This window comes from Amblyomma mixtum, chromosome 2, assembly GCF_055824585.1.
Source record: "Amblyomma mixtum isolate Tamu chromosome 2, ASM5582458v1, whole genome shotgun sequence".
In the NCBI taxonomy this organism is placed as follows: domain Eukaryota; kingdom Metazoa; phylum Arthropoda; class Arachnida; order Ixodida; family Ixodidae; genus Amblyomma; species Amblyomma mixtum.
The window spans coordinates 236,846,287-236,865,315 of NC_143013.1; the positions used below are offsets into that span (position 1 = coordinate 236,846,287).

At 45.0% G+C, this 19,029-nt stretch overlaps 1 protein-coding gene across 1 annotated transcript in view; it reads left to right on the forward strand.

Moving 5' to 3' along the window:
- LOC149363034 (techylectin-5A-like) overlaps nucleotides 1-13,127 on the forward strand; it is a 61,621-nt gene extending 48,494 nt beyond the window's left edge. The window contains exons 3-5 of the mRNA XM_089573336.1: nucleotides 7,839-7,944; nucleotides 11,274-11,441; nucleotides 12,211-13,127. Of these exons, the coding sequence (XP_089429462.1) occupies nucleotides 7,839-7,944; nucleotides 11,274-11,441; nucleotides 12,211-12,479 (543 nt within the window). The 3' untranslated portion in view covers nucleotides 12,480-13,127. The remainder of the gene's footprint in view (nucleotides 1-7,838; nucleotides 7,945-11,273; nucleotides 11,442-12,210) is intronic.
- The last annotated feature ends 5,902 nt before the right edge of the window (nucleotides 13,128-19,029 follow it).

Here is a 19,029-nt window from a genome sequence, read left to right on the forward strand (position 1 = left end):
TTCAGCTTTTCGAATTTTACTTTTTTACTGCACTAAAACTTTGCGCACGAGGTTGTTGGGATAACAGTGTCACAATCATTGCACGTTAGAAACCTATGTTTGTAATCGTATTAGTGGTTGGTTGGTTTATGGGATTTAACGTCCCAAAGCGACTAAGGCTATGAGAGACGCCGTAGTGGAGGGCTCCGGAAATTTCGACCACCTGGAGTTCTTTAACGTGCACTGACATCGCACAGTACACGGTCCTCTAGTAAAATGGCAGTTTGGGCGAGTTGGTTAAGCATCTTGTAATAAAAACAGCGCAAGGACACAGGACGAGAACGGAGAGTAGACACACACGGCGCTGAACTTGCTAAACAGTGCTAAACAGTGGTTAGCACCGATAATCACACGTGCCTTTAGGAGACATTTTATTACCCGATAAGTGTATTTTTGACAAAGCGCATGCGCGCGCTTTCTTGACGCCCTGCCTTGAAAAGCAGCGTGTTTTTCCAATAAACTTAGTTGCAAGTTCAGCGCCGTGTGTGTCTACTCTCCGTTCTCGTCCTGTGTCCTTGCGCTGTTTTTATTACAAGACGGTCCTCTAGAATTTCTCCTCCAAAGAAATTCTAGCCGCCGCGGCCGGGATCGAACCCGCGTCTTTTGGGTCAGCAGCCGAGCACCATAACCACTGTGACACCGTGGCGGCGTATTAGATGAATACTTATTCCCACTGCAATCCGATGAACTGCTTTCCGGGCTTTTTGCTGGTATCGGCTGTTATATTTTTTTTAATTTCAAAATTACGCAACATTTTCAAGAATGCCTTTTTACAGCAGCCTAATGCCACAATACTTCACCCGCGGGCCCTTTCCGTCAATCACTGCTTTAATCCGCCGAAGCATTTAGTCTAGGAAGCTGTGAGGGAACTTCCAGTCCTTGTTTCCCTAATGTTGCATCGGGTTCTGGACTTTCTGGTCGGCGCTGCTGGCTTTTTCGTTCCGCGGACAATGCGCGATGCCTAACCTAATATATTCACTTGAAATAATCTCACTAGACTGGCTTTACCACTCCACATGGTCCATCGTCCTCCTCTTGATCCAATTTTCACCAGCGTAGACGAGTGTTTCGGGTCGTAATTCTACTGAAACAGATATCAAAGTCCCAGATTCTGGCGTTTGTGTGGAAGGATAACTATTTTAAGAATCTCTTAAGTAACCTCTTCGCACATGAAAGAGACAAACTCCACGAGTAGAGAATCAGCCCCGTCCTATTACATTCCCGGTTCTGTAGTATAACGCAGGAAGTTTATAACGAGGTCCAGAGAAATTGTTTCGGCCAGCTTTTACAACGAATCTCATTATTCCTGCACAACAATAACTTCGAGTCGACTAATAAAGTCACTCTTTTCATTCCTCACCTGTCCTCACAAGGTGTTCCTTTACCCCCATCATCCTTTGAACCCATTTTTTTTCATAGATATGCTGGGTTTTAAGCTGGCCCCCTGTCGTTTCGCTCAGACTAATGCACTTGACGTCTCACAGCCCATGGAGTCATTGTAGAGTCTGAAGAGTGGACTAAATCTTGCTGAATGTCGATAAATGCAACTCTAGAGCTTTTCGGGCTTGCGCAAATGTCGTTCTCGACAACTTTATAGATTGTTTTGGCATGCCTCCTGCGAACGTCGAAAAACATATACTTCGCTTAATCTATACATAAATGAAAGTTATGAAGGCGTGGACTGTGCTGCACTGGAATCTAGTGAAAGCTGATGGTGTTTCATCCCATAGCTGTGGCTGCGGATAATTGCCATTTGAGCAATCTGGATGACGTTAACATCACACTCCGCCTACTGCTTGCAAAAACATGCAAAAATACATGTAACTGCACATTATGTCACCTGGAATTGAGAGCAAGTTAATAGTAATTTAGAAAAGATGAAAAATTGCCGCCATGCGATCGCCCTTGTAAGGACATAAATTAAAAACAAACTAAAGGCAAACACTTACGCACATAAATAACTCCTTGCGAAAGAATGGCGCATTTATTGCATCATATTATATTCCGAAATACCAAATAACTAGCTTAGTTTATGAGTTTTTGAATTTAGACAAAAAATTTAAAATAAAATATCTTTTTGCTCACTATTGCACCTAAAAAATTAAAGGGCACTAACAATCTTGTTTAGTGTCTTGCGCCACTTTCTCAGTACAATCAGTCTAACAGACTTGATATGACTAGCTTAAGGCCTCCTGGTTACCATCATAAATATATGCGCTAATAAGTAAACGCAACGACAACTACTGTTTCTACGTCTTACTCAGCGCTTTGATACGCTTGAGTTGGTCATCATGACAAATGAAATGTCATGTCTACACGCTTCTTTCTATGAATTAGAGTGTGGGGTGGTACTTCTGTGCGTGCATGCATGGCATTTGCTTTGAAACCGTGACAAGTATATTTATAATCAACAGCTGTAATCAACAGTTGTAATTCTCAGCCTTAGGTTTAGCGCCTATTCTTCACTTCCTCTTTTGTAATTTTAGTAGCGCATATGGGCAAGTTAACAGGCCCACATCTTGATAAAAAGAATCCCTGACAGTGAAGAATAACCGACGCGTGGTCGCGAATCTCTGCGAAAAATCTCCTAGCGTCTCAAGGCAAGAGGTAGAGGACTTCGCCACCATTTGTAAACGAAAGACAAGAATGTATGAGGGCAGCGCCTTTGATAAAAACAAAGCGAAATTCGTGCTGTTAGTTTTGATGAACGGGCGAGCTTGTGCTGAATGCAAGCATGTAAATACTTTTTAGCCAACATTTCATGAGGTTACGGGGTAGCAGCCTGCCGACGCTCCACCTTAAATCAGCGGTGAGACATCTAGTGAAAGCAGCATGAAATCTCTGTCCGTACAGGGACGGTTTTTAATCGTAGGCATCGAATACTTTCGTCATTTTGGCCGTGGATACTAAATAAAATTTTCATGGTAGGCAATTGTATAGGTTAGCTCTCAGCAAGTTCCTAACGTATCACAAGGCAGTGTCAGGATCCTGCTCCAGGCTTCGCAGCATGCCCATACTCTGGACAAGTTTCTATTTAGTATTTCAGTGACATTCCATCGAGGAATATTTTCCTATCTCAGGAATCTTGAAGGGTAAATTCGTCATAAAGGTCGTTTTTACAGAGTTGAGGAAATTTCAAAAACCGAAGTTGTATCGTCTCTCCAAATTGACCGAGTTTTCAAAGTTCTTAATCGGAAATTTGCGTTATAAAAGGACTATGGCGTCTAACTGAGGCAAAATTTCAGCTAGGGCGTTGTAAATCACTGATTCAATTGCTGCGATTTGTGATGTCGCACGTACTATTACTGCTAAAGAGCTCCAATCTGCGCGAAAACCGCGATCTCTGCGTCTACAGTGATCTACACTGTCTGCCAACCAACTTTTGGTTTCATTGCCAATATGTCAGAACCGTGAGGGTACTTTTCGCTCTTCAAGTGCATTCTTGATCCACCGGCAGATAAAAGTGCTATGCGGTTCATTTGCCGCCCACATTTTTTGCAGAAATCTCTGCCAGATAGCAGATGAGGTTGCAGCAGCGCGATAGATGGGAAATTAATCTTGGGGAGCTGTCGCTCACCCACAGTATCAGTAAAATATTGAAGTTCATCTGACCTTCTATTTTATATTCGGTGATACTACCAGCGAGTATTATATGATATATTGTGGCTATACAACAGCTGTGCCCGCCTTTTTACTATGTATTACCTGGTTTCTTTTCCAATTTTCAATTTGAAAACAGTAAGCAACGAAGAACAGGCGTCCCTGTGGTATTACAAAAGAGCACCAAGAAACACGCACGCACAGTGGGTACTCCGAGCTCCATCTATTTATCACAGGTCGCCGCCGGTGATACCCATGAGTTCCTACGTCACATTCCTGTGCCTGTTGGCCGCAGCTACCATCGCTGTGCACGCAAAGCCGCCAGCCTGGTCAACGTATGAACAGGCTCAAAAAGCTGCTCAGGACATCACGCAGTCGCTCGCCAACGTCAAGAGTAGGTCATGCTTTTTGCGTGCTATGGGTCCTGTGTGTTGCAATACTTTTTTTTGGTACAAAGAGGCTGGAAACAGATGCAATAAAACCACATTGAAATGCACCACGCAGAAATGGAGGGTTCATTTTAAAATATTTTAGGTGATATTTATGCTTTGGTATTTCTTCATAGTACAGTGAATGATTTATAGTTGGTTTCTTTTCTTCTCAAGCCTGATTATTACTTTCAAGGTCAATATTATATTCGCTGCTTTACTCGCCTACCAAGCGAAATCATTGCCTCAGCGTAAGCAAAACATTCTGCAACCCTTGTACTTATATACTTGCGCAATACGTTAAAGTTTTTCAAATGTAATGACTTACTTCTCTTTGTTTTTATTTTCATTGTCTTTTCTACAGCTTTGCTTATTTTCCCAGCCGCCCCTTCTTGTTTTTAGCTTGCTCTACACATTCGTCTTGTTCAGTAAACAGGTGTCAGAAGTCTCTTTTTCGCAGACGGTGCGAATTTTTATTGATCGAGTTGGAGCCGTTATTGTAGTATATATATTACAGTCCTTGTCCATCACTGAGAATAATTGTTTTCCAACGTGTTCATCAGAAGTATTTTAAAACACCATTAAAATAAAAACAGAGCCTGACGCCGTGCCGAAATTCTAAAGCCGACGCATTGCTGAAGGCACCGACTCAACTCTCATCAGTGCTGCTTTCGTGAGCGCCTTAAAGCTCTAAATTAATGCTGTATTATTTTCTATCTGTTACAAGAATTTCAGCGCCCGACCAAAGGCGCGATGCGTTGAGTAGTAGCGCGCGGATGGATTTAAAGTACAGCAACCGAAGTTTGGCCTTATCATTACCTAATGCCATGACAGCCGCTACTTTGAGCTTCATTCTCGGCAAAGAAGCAAGCCATACGGCAGCAGAACGTGGCACAAGAAGTAAGGACAAAGCGGGAAAGTCGTCAGTTGTTTCCCATTGAAACACTGTAAAGATTGAGATGTTTCAACGTTCGGGCCCTTTTGCCTCACCCTTTACCAAAAATTCCCCCTGGCGAGTCAGGTACAGGCATCTCCTTCGTTCCCCAGACGTAAGTGTTGCAGTCTGAAAAAAGAGTAGAAGCTTTCGTCCTAGTTATTTTCTGTAAACGAGATTCAGGGCCTAATCTTTTCCCACGAAGAGTAGAAGCTTTCGTCGCAGTTATTTTTTGTAAACGAGATTCAGGGCCTTATCTTCGCCCTCGACACTTATGCGGCACTTGGCTCTGAATTACAAGTCATGAGCTGATGGGTGAAGAGTCCTTACGAGCGCTATATTTGCAGATCTCATATTTCCTCGACACTGCGGTGACCTCCAGAAAGTAGGCCAGAAAGCAAGCGGGGTATACACACTCTTCCACAAGGCGGCCGGCTCTTCCGGTCAGAAAGTGTACTGCGATATGGAGACGGATGGTGGCGGCTGGACGGTGAGTTATGTAAAGGGTGTCAACTGCGTGTTATACTATTCTCTCATGTGCTGTGGAAAATTATTCGCTAAGAAGTTTCTCATTTTATGCAACGGTGCACAAAAGTCCTGAAGCAAATAGAAATCAACGTTTCAGCTTTCAGCATCACTATCAGAGGAAAGGTAATCGCCTGCGCAGGACCACATTCGAATCAGGGATTTCAAAAGACTTAAGGTGAAGCGGTATGCAACCAATAACATTTAAGAATGAAGGATATTTAGCAGATTGGCATACAGATATCAACAAGAATATCCAAGTTCTTTAGAAAATCTATACACTTTAGCAAGCGTCACCAGCGCTGTTGCGTTCTGTTGTTTTTTGAATCAAGTATTGTCTTCCACCACTGGGATCAAGTGACGCTGGATATAGTAGAGACATTTCATCTAACCAACACCTGCGCGTCAGGAGTGTGTGATGGATCCAGCAGCCTGTCTGGAAAATAAATAGATGTTTGATAAAATCAGAAGCTACTTGTGTATTAATGTCTCCGGCCAGAAACGTGCACTCGTAATATGACCAAACCATGTCTTCTTTTAGCGCTTGCCTCGCTAATACGTGCGTGAATGTATTGAAGTTTCTTGGAAAAAAAGTTAGTTGCGATGAGCTCTTCGTCCAGCTTCCTTCTCAATGTCAATGCTCACGCAAAGCCTTGTTTTACGTGTCCGTAGCTACTACCGTTCCAGCACATGTAGGGAACTTGTCGTTCCCGGTCGTCGCAAACCTAAGAGACGTGCAAAAACTGATTGCAGGGACACGGCGGACGAATATAGTGCCATCAGTTTATTTACACGTCAAAAGTGCCGTTTTGACTGCGGAATAAAACTGATTGATGAGCAAGTAAGCTTGGAACAAAATGTCATAATTAAAAAGGGTGATTTTGTTTATTTCTAGTTTACATATCTACACTGCTCAGCGTTTGGTGACTGCGAGGCTACTCGCAAGAGCCCCTGAGATCCCAATGGCCATTCACAAACATGCATTCTGCTCCTTATCGAGATCAATGTCCGCTGAAACCCGCTGTGTAGCACCGGCCGATCACCATTGCGTTCAGTGAAAACTGATTTAATGAGCATTGTAACTATGAGTATGTTGAAGGTATTAAGATTAACCACAATAATATACAAAATTATTCACATGACATCGCTTTCTGATGCAGGCTTGTCAAGAAAGCGTCCCATTGTCCACAATATTTGAAAATAGATTCAAGAAGCTCAGGTAGACAATTCGGTAAAAAGCTACGTCCAATATTACAAGCACGATCGCCTGTAACTAGATAGCATGATATGAATATGCTCTCGGGAGGACGAAATGTTTTGTTTAACGAAATTTAAACACAGCAACCTTAATTTCATACGTACAATATATGTCACCATAGCTATACTTTGAAAGGACAGCACAAAGTTTTTAAGAGTAGCGTACGGAAGCTTAACTTCTTTTCATGCAGTATTGGGAATATTTTTGAACCTTATTTTGCCGAATTTGCAGCATGCGCGCTTTTCTGCATACTTCCACACTCCTCTGTTTCCAGCAGCATGTATTATAAGATATCACAAAAAAATTTTCAGCGTGCATTACGAGGGGTAGTTTTATGTGAAGTCTGTTATTTTAAGTGTTTCCGAAAGGTGGAGTTCGAGAATTTCATGCGTAGACTAAACTCTGCGTCATGATTGCCTAATGTTTGTGGTTCATGGAACATCTACTAGAAACCTTTTATGATCTTTGAGCAGTTTGATTATGGAGCACTACGTTGTTACTTTTCCAGTGGCCGTAATAAGGTAATGACAGGGTAAGCTGATTAAAAGTTACTATGAGTGAACGATACAATGTACAGCCGGCCAAATCTTTAGCAGGCGTGCGTAACGGCCGTCTTTTCCGTGCTCCTGCAGCTTATGGCGAAGCAAATTTGCGAAAATATCAAATCTAAGCACAGGCTCACAAAGCCAGTGCTAAATATTGAGCTGTGCGCAAGTTTGCTTCGTCGTAAACCGCAGTAGCGCAGAAAAAGCGGCCGTCGTGCTCGACAGCTAAACATTTGGCCGGCTGTACATCACTACTTTGATAAGCAATGGTTACGGCCATACAGCGATAACTTCAGGGAAATACTAGTCTCTTAGCCAGTGTTATTGTAGTTAAGCATATGCCTAGGATACCTTTTTGTTAGTGGAATAGCACATGACATAGCGAGTATGCAGAATTTTCACCTCCTTTCCGCCTCTTTTTTATGCCGTCCAAGCGGGATCTTTACAAAGGAAATACTATTCGCTGCTGCTCTTATGTTGTTGGTGTCCTTTCATATCTCCTGTCGCAGGTCGTCGTAAGGCGGGGACAATTTGGTAACGGGGTCTTCTACTTCCACCGAGACTGGGAAGAGTACGCAACCGGCTTTCGCGACCCGGCTAAGGAGTACTGGATCGGTAAGCTACTCATAACACTTTGTGATGAAACGAAAGCTTCAGAAATATTACAACACCCCTACCTCTTCTTCTGGTTGTCCTGGGGATTGAATCCCGTAGCTTCCGCATACGACCGTACCGTACAACACATCTTCTCGTATAGGCTGGCGTTTCTTTTTTTTTTTCGAACTTGCGCTCTACAACCTGCGCGTTCGAGAGAAGCGCGAATCGCGGCTAGGGCAAGGCCAAAACCTGGCGGCAAAGCTGCAAATAAGAGATGATAAGATACCAGTGGATCTTCAGGAAAGATTTATCGTTCAACCGCTTTCGAGCGTTCACAAAACATGTCAATTTACCGCTGTTGCTGCATTGCACGAAAGCCGTGAAATTGGCTTTTGAGATAAGGCCAACGCTAAGATAAGCGCGGAGCCCCGTGACGCTTTTACCGAGGTGAGCGCTGCCTGGTTGCACAAGCGATACTACTGCCAGTCGCTCATCCGCGCGGAGTCTCGTACCACCATACCACCAGAAAGTTGGTGGCCGTTGTCAGCAGAATTGAGGCGAGCTGTCGTCTTACGCGCAGAGGCGTTCAAAAATTACCCCGAAGTGCGTATGAGATGCTTGCGAAAGCATCCAGAGGACCTTTTCGTGAAGGGTAAAAACTCTAAGCTTTTCGTGCATCGGTGGAGGTTCGCGTATTCTAACATATGGCACCCGCGACTCTGCTTACGTTATAGTCTAGGGCTGAAGTTTAATAAACTTCTCGCAGTTCGTACCAGAGTTAGTCACAGTTATGCGGCAACACTGATTTTTGATGCAGTGTTCCGGTAGCCTTATATGCTTGTCAGTTACTCACGGCTCCAGATGGTAGACCTCTGCGATATTGACACTTCTTTTCGTTTTTCCTTCTAAGTGTTTCGTGCCGCGTATAAAGAAGGTGGTGCTGAAACTGAGTTTGTTCCTGCATCTTGTTCAAGGTAGGGATATCGACCGAATCGCCTCCACCATATGCTTCTATGCTCATTTGTAAACAGCTATTGCTCTTGATGGCGACAAATGCGTCATCTGTTCTGCGCCGATCATTACAACTCCTCCTGCCACATACGTTTTATCAAAGCTATTGCACTTCAAGGAGCAAATCTGTGTGCTTCTTAAGTGCGCATGATTGTCGCAGAATATCGCTGCAAAGCTGCATGGTTTGCTTAGCTCCGTCATTTTTTAGAGCGCAGCTCTTAGGCTGCCGTTCCTCTCTTCCGAGTCGTAGTCGTCGGCCTCTTTCGATGTGGTTGTAGTTTGCGAAACTTGTTGTCCATTGAACAGAGCGAAATGACCTTTGGAAGGCTGCTGCCATGGGACGATCCAGGAGGGTGGCTAGCACCGTAACATTCCAACTGCAAGCCGTGAGAGCGGCGCTCAAGTTTCGCATTGCTGGCTATCATAATCGTCTGCCATTTATTTTTATCTTCATTCTCACTAAAGCTCCATATTGAGATTACATAGAGAAAAGCACAATCACGGAAGTAAATCGTAAATACAATAAAAAAATTGTATCACAGCGGCTTTGAAACGATCATGCAGATCATCTCCGAAATAGGTGTTAGCATAAAAGGCACTGCAGGAAAACTGTACAACATTCTAGGATGATACCGTCCCGAACACGTTGGTTTCACAATAGGGCGTGTTCCTACGCTATTTTGATGCGATAAGCGGGAGTCGGTATAAGCGGGATAAGAGACTCGTTGGGTGTCGTTCAGTCAGACAGAAAAAAATGCACCTAATACAAGGCTGTTTGCAGCAGTAAGTATTCCTCTTTTATAGTCGTTCCGCGTCTGGTCGCTGTTTAGCCCCAAGCTCGGCGTTTACTAACACAACTTGTACACTTTACTCCCTACCAGCGCACCCGACACCGCGGCTTCCGAGAGATGTGGAGAGGGAATCAGTGTCACACACTAAACGCTATTCGGTCCCGCAGGTAACCTCATATTCGCTCTCTTGAGCGCGAGCCTACCAACGCACGCACGCCACGCTTTAGTTCGCAGCATGCCGATTCCGTTTAGCGTCCACCCAGTTGTACAACATTTGGGCGGAAAACGTCCACCGTATCGGGGCGGGGTCCCTGCCACGGGAATATGAAAGGAACGTTAGTTCGTAGACGCAATAGCCGACGCACAAGCAAGACACAAAAGTCGTGGCTTGTCGAGGTAGGAATGGTGGAAGTTGGAGCTACAGCGGTGTCCAGTCAATACAGACGTCATCTGCGAAGCTGACCTCAAATTCAAAAATGAAGCGTGGTCTGTTTTTACAACTCGATTGTATTCAATGCGGGATTTGAGCCTCAGGCATTACATTTACAAATGGCTTTTTTCTCTGGTTCGAGTGAAAATTTATAATATTGTATAATACTATAATACTGATAGTACTGTCATAAGTCAATTGTCCTCACGACAACAAGAGACATCTATATCAGGCGGTGAACATAAACGGGCAAACGCCGATTTTCTAACGTGTGCACCACAGAGCGCTGCGTGTATTTCGATGGGATTTTTTTCTAGCTCCTAAAATGCCGTTACAAGCCTCGAAAGAAAGGCAAAAAACTACCTAGCTTGGAACAGGTAAAAGTTGTCCGCGCTGTGGTACATTAGCGCCAAGTGTAGCATACACTGTTTTACTTACAGAATGGATGTATCAGGTGTTGGTAAAATGTTCACGGGGATCACAAATACAGGCAAAAACGTCCTGTACTACCTTGAGAAAATCAAAAGTTCATCGGCACAGTTGTGCTTTCATGGAGGGCTGCCCTCTTTTATGATTTTTTGTTTCTTCTTGTCTGTTTCAAACTTCATCGTTTGTAATTCCTTTCTTTTGATTATGCTCTCACTGGCTTAGCTTTCTCGTCACTGGGGATTTTAGTCAGTAATCATGGTCCTCACTTTTTTCTTTTCAACTACTTTACTTTCTCATGCTTTGTTTGAGCAGTGAAAGTACATGAAAAGTCCACTAAAACAACTCACCCTGTTTCACGACATTTGGTGAATATAACAAAGTACTGTTAACAAATTAATTATAAAAGCTGTTTTTTTTTGGACGCCAAGAAATAAGCGTATTTCCTAGGAGACGTCCCGAGCGTGGCTCCCCGATTCCCTATTGTTCTGGAAAATGCTGCTATCTCGCCCCAAACTGCCCCCTCCTCTGCGTTAGCCCTACCCGCGCTCAGCGTACAGCCCTGCTCAGACTCGCCTGTTTCTTACATGCACCACGTGCAATCCCTTCCGTGACTTTGCGCGGCTCGCTTTGGCATGACTTCCGTTCCAAAATGAATTGTTTACAACTGAAATGTGTGCAACATGCAGGAAACCGAGCCCTGCACGAGCTCACCTCGGGCGCCGAGAACATGACCCTCCGAGTAATTCTGAGCAACACGACGGATGACGGCCTGTCGATCAACTACGAAACCATCCAGGTTGACAGCGAAACTGACAAGTTCGCGTTACACATTGGCAAGTTCCTGGGACCACAAGGTGAGACATTAGTGCATATCTAGTGCATAGCGGACATGAGAAAATGGCTAAGACGGAAGTAGACAGCTGGTTAACTTTAATCGTTAACTTCTTATGATTACTGCTAGGCGCCTCCTTGCAATAAATATTTGTACCTCGTCAGAAAATTATTATTAGTTTATATACTTTTTAAAATCTTGCCAATGCAATGCGAGGCACTTTGGCTCTCCATAATGAGTCGATGAACAGTGCGCGCCATTTAGGAGGACACGCGAGCATGCCTACAAGTGCACCACAAGCTCGCGTGAGTTTCTTTAAAGTGGGGCTTAAGGATCAGAATGTGTCGCTTTTGCAAACATGCAGCGTTTATATTGCTATTCCTTCCGTCATCAATGCGGAAACACTCCTCAGAGAGTAGCGTGCAGGTTTAAGCCTAAGTCGTAATCAGCGCCTGTGTTTGTGGCCTGACACATCATTTAACAAAATGGCGTCAGTCGACTTCAATAGAAGAAAGCTCAAGATTTAATAACTTAGCTGATGTCGGTCAGAATCGCCATCTTTTTGCTCACATTTTACTTTTGGAAGAGACAGTTCACCCAATAAGCATTTCTTCCCCCTGCAAGCCAAAATAACGTCCCCGTCTAGTAGCAGGATCTTTATGACTCGTCGAAAAAGCATTTCGCTACGTGGCTCAGATAAACTTCATAAGATCTATCCCGGATATATTGTTCTTATCTAAAATTCACTGTCTGCATCTTATTGCTACCTTGTCTCTTCCATTCTGTCACAGGCTGGGACAGTTTGAGTAACTCTGACGGCATGATGTTCAGTACATACGACCAGGACAACGATGGAGCCTCCAGCACCGACTGTGCAGCAAAGTACCAAGGCGGCTGGTGGTATAACAACTGTTTCAAAGCAAACCTGAACGGTCTCAATCTAAACGGCAACTACGACGGTGACATTGGCTCCATTGATTGGATTAATCATGGCAACTTGACTGTCTACACGTACTCGTATCCGAACGCCCTTATGCTTATAAGGCCCACGTCTTTGTAGTAATTACCGCTGCTGGACTCGTGAAACACTGTGGTAAGATCTTGAGGCCAAGTAAGAGCTTGAAGCAGCGTTCTGCAGTCTTGGAAAGAAACATTTGAAACACGTGATAGAGAAATACGTTGAGCACTTCGCGTTTGAGAACCCTTTAAATTGTTTGGTCATGGTCAAAATTGCGACAAACATTAGCCTGCTTCCGTCTATTCCGGCTTCTCATCTGAGTAAAAAGGCCTCTCTAATTAGACTTCCACTTCCTCAAAGAATAAAATTTCATGTTAAACCCCTTAATGAAGTCGTTCTAGATGAATCAATTTCAAACCGCTGGCCTGGCGGGATGCACTCGTACAAACTGTTCTTTCATTAAAAGAGTTCGAGTATGAAGCAACGTATGTTATCATTATTTTATTTCAGTTTCTCATTTCAGATTACTTTTCAGGTCCAGGAAAAACGAAAATGTTTTGTTTAGTAACGGATAAAGTAACATCGAAAATCTTTTAAGATCGCTTTTGCCACCAAAGTGTACATCCTATGGCTTTTATTGGTTCCCTGAAGGCTGAAATTTAAGTTTGAATCGTGTATCGTAACACAATGACCGCGGCCACACAATTTTGCATTATAAAATATGTTAATAAAAGGTTTGTGTTCCAGCTTCTTGCGTTTCATTGTCTGTACTTCTCCCACAATCGGCGTTATAATCATTTTTAAGATTTTACTGAGGTCGTCCTGCGTGCGTTCCCGTCTCTAACCTCCTTTAGGATGAACTGTCCGTGCGTCCCAGAAGCACTCAACCGCACTAGAAATGGCCCCTAAACTTGGTTTGGTACTAAGAATTCTAAACTGTGACCATCGGGAGCTTTAAATTCAATTCAATTCAGTTCTTTATTTGCCTGAGAATACTTAATATGTCATCATCATCATTTATTAAAATATCCTTAAGTGTTCCGTCTGGGACATTACATAAAGGAATATTGGTAGAAGGATACGGGGGCTTTTAGAGGTCATATATACACATGAAAGGGCACTTGCAAGAAGTTACAATATTTCAATCTAATAGACTCCTGAGATGTTTTGGCCACCATTACTAGGTGAGGCCATGTGTTAGAAGAAAATTTTTCCAACAACCACCTTTCAAGCCTTTATCACTCAGAATTCACTTCTGAACCGAACTCATTAATGGCTAGCACGAACTTACATCTTGTACGTAACTTTAATACACGAGCTAGCGTCAGTTGCACATCAGTAGCCCATTTACTCCTAAATTCGTGAATCCCTCGCATATGTCGACAAATAAATTTCGGGAAATTAAATAAACATAAATTGTAACTTGGAATGTCACATACGTCTCCCAGTGAAACTTATGGGCCCCAAAATATCATTTTTGGCTTGGTTTCCTCTTGATTAGCGGACTGTGATGAGTGTCACAGAGTAACGAATCGTCTATTCGCGAAAGTTAGAACTTTTTACTGCGTAGTATCGCCACTGGGAACTACCGTCCCTTAAATATGTGATACTTCGACGCAAGAAATGCGATGCGCTTAAAAGGGGCTGGGCATTCTTGACTTTCAATAAATGTATTCTCAAGGGTTTTATACACATCTGGAACGAAATGTCTCAAAGCGTCAACGAGGGGGGCTGGGAAAGGTGTTGTAGCCTGTACAACTGCTAATCACATGCTTCAGTAGTAGCTTTGATGATTGTCAGTAATTTTTTAGACTTTGACCCTGATATAATTGTTTAGTAACAATGTTATTTTTATATAGTTAGCTTTTTTGCGATCTATTGTGTTCCATTCGGGCAATTTCCCATTTTTAAATATATTTCAGGAGTAAAATGTGGAAAAAGGAACGTTACCCATTTTCAGGGAAGTTTAAGAACCAAAATTGGCTTTTTCCAACTTGTCAAAAGTTTCGAACTACTGCACAGAAAAAGTACTTCAAAATGACGACTCTGGTTATTATGGAAGGAGGGAGCGTGTTGGGTAAGGTTAGAGGAGTGTGTGAGAAGTGGAAACATGCTCGAGCGCTGTAACATCAAGCACGCTTCATATCAACAGATTCAAAAAGAGCATCCTAGGGGGTGAAAACCGGCAGCGGATACGAAGCCACGCGCGTATCCTCCTCTTCAGAATATTTGACAAGCCCCTCTGCGTTATTATAATGTCTTCTAAGCTTTGGCAGTTCCAGAGTGGGCCTCTTATTGTGGTCATGAACCCCGCTGGACAGACATTGCAAATGACCGCGTGCACGCATGTTCTGTGATGGAGAAAAAAAAATAGCGCCAAACAATGCGAACCACCAGAATGAACGAAAACGAGACGCAGGCGTTATTTTTACTGAAACTAAAATTTGTTGATACCAGGAGACACCATATATAAGGTGATGATTCAAGTGGAACGAAAGGTGGAAAGGAGAAGCGAACAAAGACGACAATCTAGGTACGGAGATGCAAGCAAGCAGCCAAAAAAGCACGAAAAGAAAACATATCGGTTAGTTGATTGCTGCATCTAAAATTTCAAATGGGAGACAAATACAGATAAAGATGGGGTGCTGACACACCTGCTGCCAAATTTCATTATGCCAAACGCCTCCAGACTAACACGTGCCGTTTTATTTGTGCTCTTGCCAAGAATCTTAGCCTCATTTAACCGCGCCTCGCATTCGTCGGAACTCATTGCGTGCGCAACCAAATGTTCATACCTATCCTTTAATTCTGATGAATTTCGGGCATGGTCCTGCAAACGCTCGTTGATGAAGCGGCCAGTTTGGCCCACATAAAACTTTCCCCGCGTTAAGGGGATGGCGTAGACCATTCCTACGGAACACTTGGCGCACGAAGTGTCGTCCATTATCTGGCATCCCCGCTCTCTTGAGTTGAACATTCGGGGACACAACTTGCCCAGCTTGTAAGGAGCCGAAAAAACAACACTCGCGCAATGCCTGTTGGCCACTTTCTTCAAGCTGCGCGAGGTTTTTTGTAAGACACAACCAGTGGCTTCTGTGTCCACCGACGCCCCCTCCGGTATATCTTTGTGTTTCGAGCCTAACCTTTTGAAGGACGGTCTCGCAAACAGACATGAACAGAAAGCAGGGGAGCCCAGCCGCCGAAAGCCGGCTCATCTGATTTGGGACCCTAGCTTGCAATTGATGCGAGCACAATTTTTTGAGAGGAGACTCCAAGCAATGGGAAGCTATTGCTCTTTTTACAATCTCGGAGTGCACCGAATCATAAGGCAAAATATCTTTTTTTTTTATTTGGTTTGGTTTTTGGGGGTTTAACGTCCTAAAGGGACTGAGAGTATGAGGGACGCCGCATTGAAGGGCTCCGGAAATTTCGGCCACCAGGGGTCTTCTAACGTGCACTGGTCGTTTTTGTTTGTCTCTTTGTTTTTGCACGCGGGTGGTAGCCCCAGGAAAAGCAAAGGTGTCTTTCAAGGAAGATTAGTTTTCAGTCTAAAACTGTAAAACTTAAGTGTCAGGTAGTTCATGCGTAAAAGTCCATGGTTGTCAAAAGCGTTTAAAACTTCACCTTTTATAGAGTGGTCGGTGAACGGAGTCTTCTTTTTTATTAGGACTAAAAAATCGTCCACATACCTAAACACCTTTAAAACCACCGCCCCACTCCCCCCTAAAAATGTCTATCTAAACGCTGCTCATCTTTTCACAAACCATTGCGCAGCAAAAATGGCAGGTTGTCAAAATGTAGAAAAGTGGAGCTTAGGTAAAATTGCAATAAATCAATAAAATCAATAAACGCCAGGAAGGCAATCACGGTCGCGGGGCGGGTGCCCCGCGACCGTGACCGCCTTCCTGGCGTGTCGCGGCCCTTGTCCGGGTAGCACCTTCACCCCGAATAAAAAAACTGTCCCCCCCCCCCATTTATAGAGGGGAGGGGGTCTGCCCCGCGACCGTCTTCATCCTGGTCCGAGAAGAAGCGAGGACTACCCGCCAAGAAGTGGGTACCATCCCCGAGGGTACCGAGACTACCGAAAGACGACTACAAAATCGACTGCCGGCCGAGAAACTGGGACCTGAGCAGCATCGCCCCGCGCGCGCTCGAGCGTTCCATATGAGAAGCAGCAAATGTGTCGCAGTTGGCGGCGCAAGACGTAGACACAGCGGGTGTGAACCCCGTGAACAACACGTTTTAACTGTGAGCACCCCGGACCGACAAAGAGCACCGGCGTACGCGGGAATGAAAGTCCTCAAGCTTGGAGGACAAGACAAGGAGGTGGCGTCGTACGTCGCGGCGCCGGACGACTCGGTTAGAGGAGTAATCTACCGGGCATACGATGGATCCTCGCCGGATGAGGGCCGAGAGGGCTTCATGAGAAGAAGCAAGGACGTCGACAATGTCGACGCAAGACAACTGGGCAAGTCCAGAACAATCCAGATTACTTTCAAAGGAAACAAGATTCCAAGACAAGTTTACTACTGGAGCACAGTCTTCTGCGCCCTCACGTACAGAGAGCAAGTGGAAGCTTGCTACATTTGTCGCAAGGTCGCGCACAGGGCTGACGTCTGTTACCAACCCAAGACAAACTTATGCCGCCGCTGCGGTAACGACCACCTGGCCCTTCCAGCAGGGGAACCACTAACATGCATCCCAGACTGCATAATGTGCCGCGGGGCGCATCATACTGGGAGCCGCAACTGCAAGCATCGCCTTGTGGTCCGGAAACAAGCGAGCAAGCAGGACGAGAACCAAGGGCAGCGCCACGCGGAACATCAACCAAGGACTCCGCGGTGAGAGGCGAGACGCGGGGCGATACGCGAGAGCAAACCCCGAGACTGATCCAGTTCCTTTCCGCCGTTACTGGGGAAGGAAGGAGGGAGCAGCACAAGCAAAGAAAGAAGCTTGAGCCAGGGAAGAGGCGGAGACAAGCCCGATAAAAAGGTGAGCTGGCCAGGTGCGGCCTCCCATGTTAACAGTGCTCAAGAGAAGGAACTAAGAAGGCAGATACAGGCACACAATGATAAAATTGCGAGGCTAGAAAGGAGATGGCGGAGCTCCGCCAATTAATTACGAATGCTAGGGGACAAGAACCGAAGTCCCCCGCCCCAGCTAAGGCGACGCGAGCCCCGCCACCGGCATCGCCGGCAGGGGTGGAAGCGATGGAAACGGAGGCTAGGACGCCAATCAAAAGACCACCTTCCCCGAGCGGACAGGAGAACAGTAAACGAGTAGCAGAAGCCTCGAAGTCTGATACGCCGCAGCACATTAGAGCCCCGAGTAAACTCAGGACTGACTTTAATGCAGTCACAGAAAGAGTAGATATCTTGGAGGATAAGGTGGACACCCTAGCGGACAGAATGGACGCACTCACGAATAGGGTGGACGCCTTATCCAACGCATTCAGGGCGTTCCAAAATCAGGTAACCATGTCATTCCAACGAGTGATGGAAAAACTAAGCGAAATGGAGGCGCGTCTTCCTCCGTTGCCTGATCAGCAACCAGTACAGATAATCACGGCGCAAGATCATGGCCCCTCGCCTACAAATTGAAGTGTGGCAGTGGAACTGCAGAGGCTTCCGCCATAAGCGGGGGAACTTGCAGCTCCACATACAAAACATAAAGCGACCGCCAGATGTTATTGCGCTACAAGAAGCTAGCGGCGTAGTAAAACTTCCGGGCTACAAAGTGTTCCTACCGCCTCGATATGACGCCAGTACCGTCACGAGCGCCTTCACCGCCATGCTGGTGCAGCGTAATGTCACGGCAATACAGCACAACATCGACAGCTCCAAGGGGGACTATGTCCTGTTGGTGATAGTGCCATAAAATCGAGATGATGAAAATCTCTTTATTCTAAATCTATAGGGCCCGCCGAGAGAAAGACGGACGGGTATTCCAGAACTACTGATTCGAAGCCTAAGGTTGGCAGCCAATGCGCAGTTACTAGTGGTCGGAGACTTCAATGTCCCGCATCCGGAATGGGGATACGTTAAAGCCAGCCCAAAAGGCAACTTAGTATAGCAAGCGACCCAAAACCTGGGCCTTTCTGTATTAAACAACCAGCAGGAATGCACGAGGCTAGGAAATAGTGTCAGTGTAGACACGTCACCGGACCTAACCCTCGCTAGGAACATACCGGGAGCCGAATGGCTCAACACGGGATACACACTAGGTAGCGATCATTACGTTTTAGCCACGACCTTCAAAACGGCTAAGCACAAAAAAGCAAAGAAGAAGACAAAGATCGCTGATTGGGATAAATTCAGAGACTAAAGAGATCAGACAGCCGAAACAGAAATCACGAATCTCGATGATTGTACAGAATCACTTAACAAGGACATTACGAAAACCACAGCGGAGGTGCCGATAGAAGAGGAGGGCCAAATCTCAGACTCGCGGCTGCTCCATATGTGGGGAGCACACCGCAGCCTGCAAAACAGACTGAGGAAACACAAACACCTAAGACCTCTAAGGAAACGTATAGCGAAACTAGAAAGACATATAGAACCCTACACCCGGAGCTTCAGGACAAGCAGTGGGGTCACATATGTGACCGCATGAATGGACAGCTAGGATGCAAAAAGACCTGGCAAATGCTCAG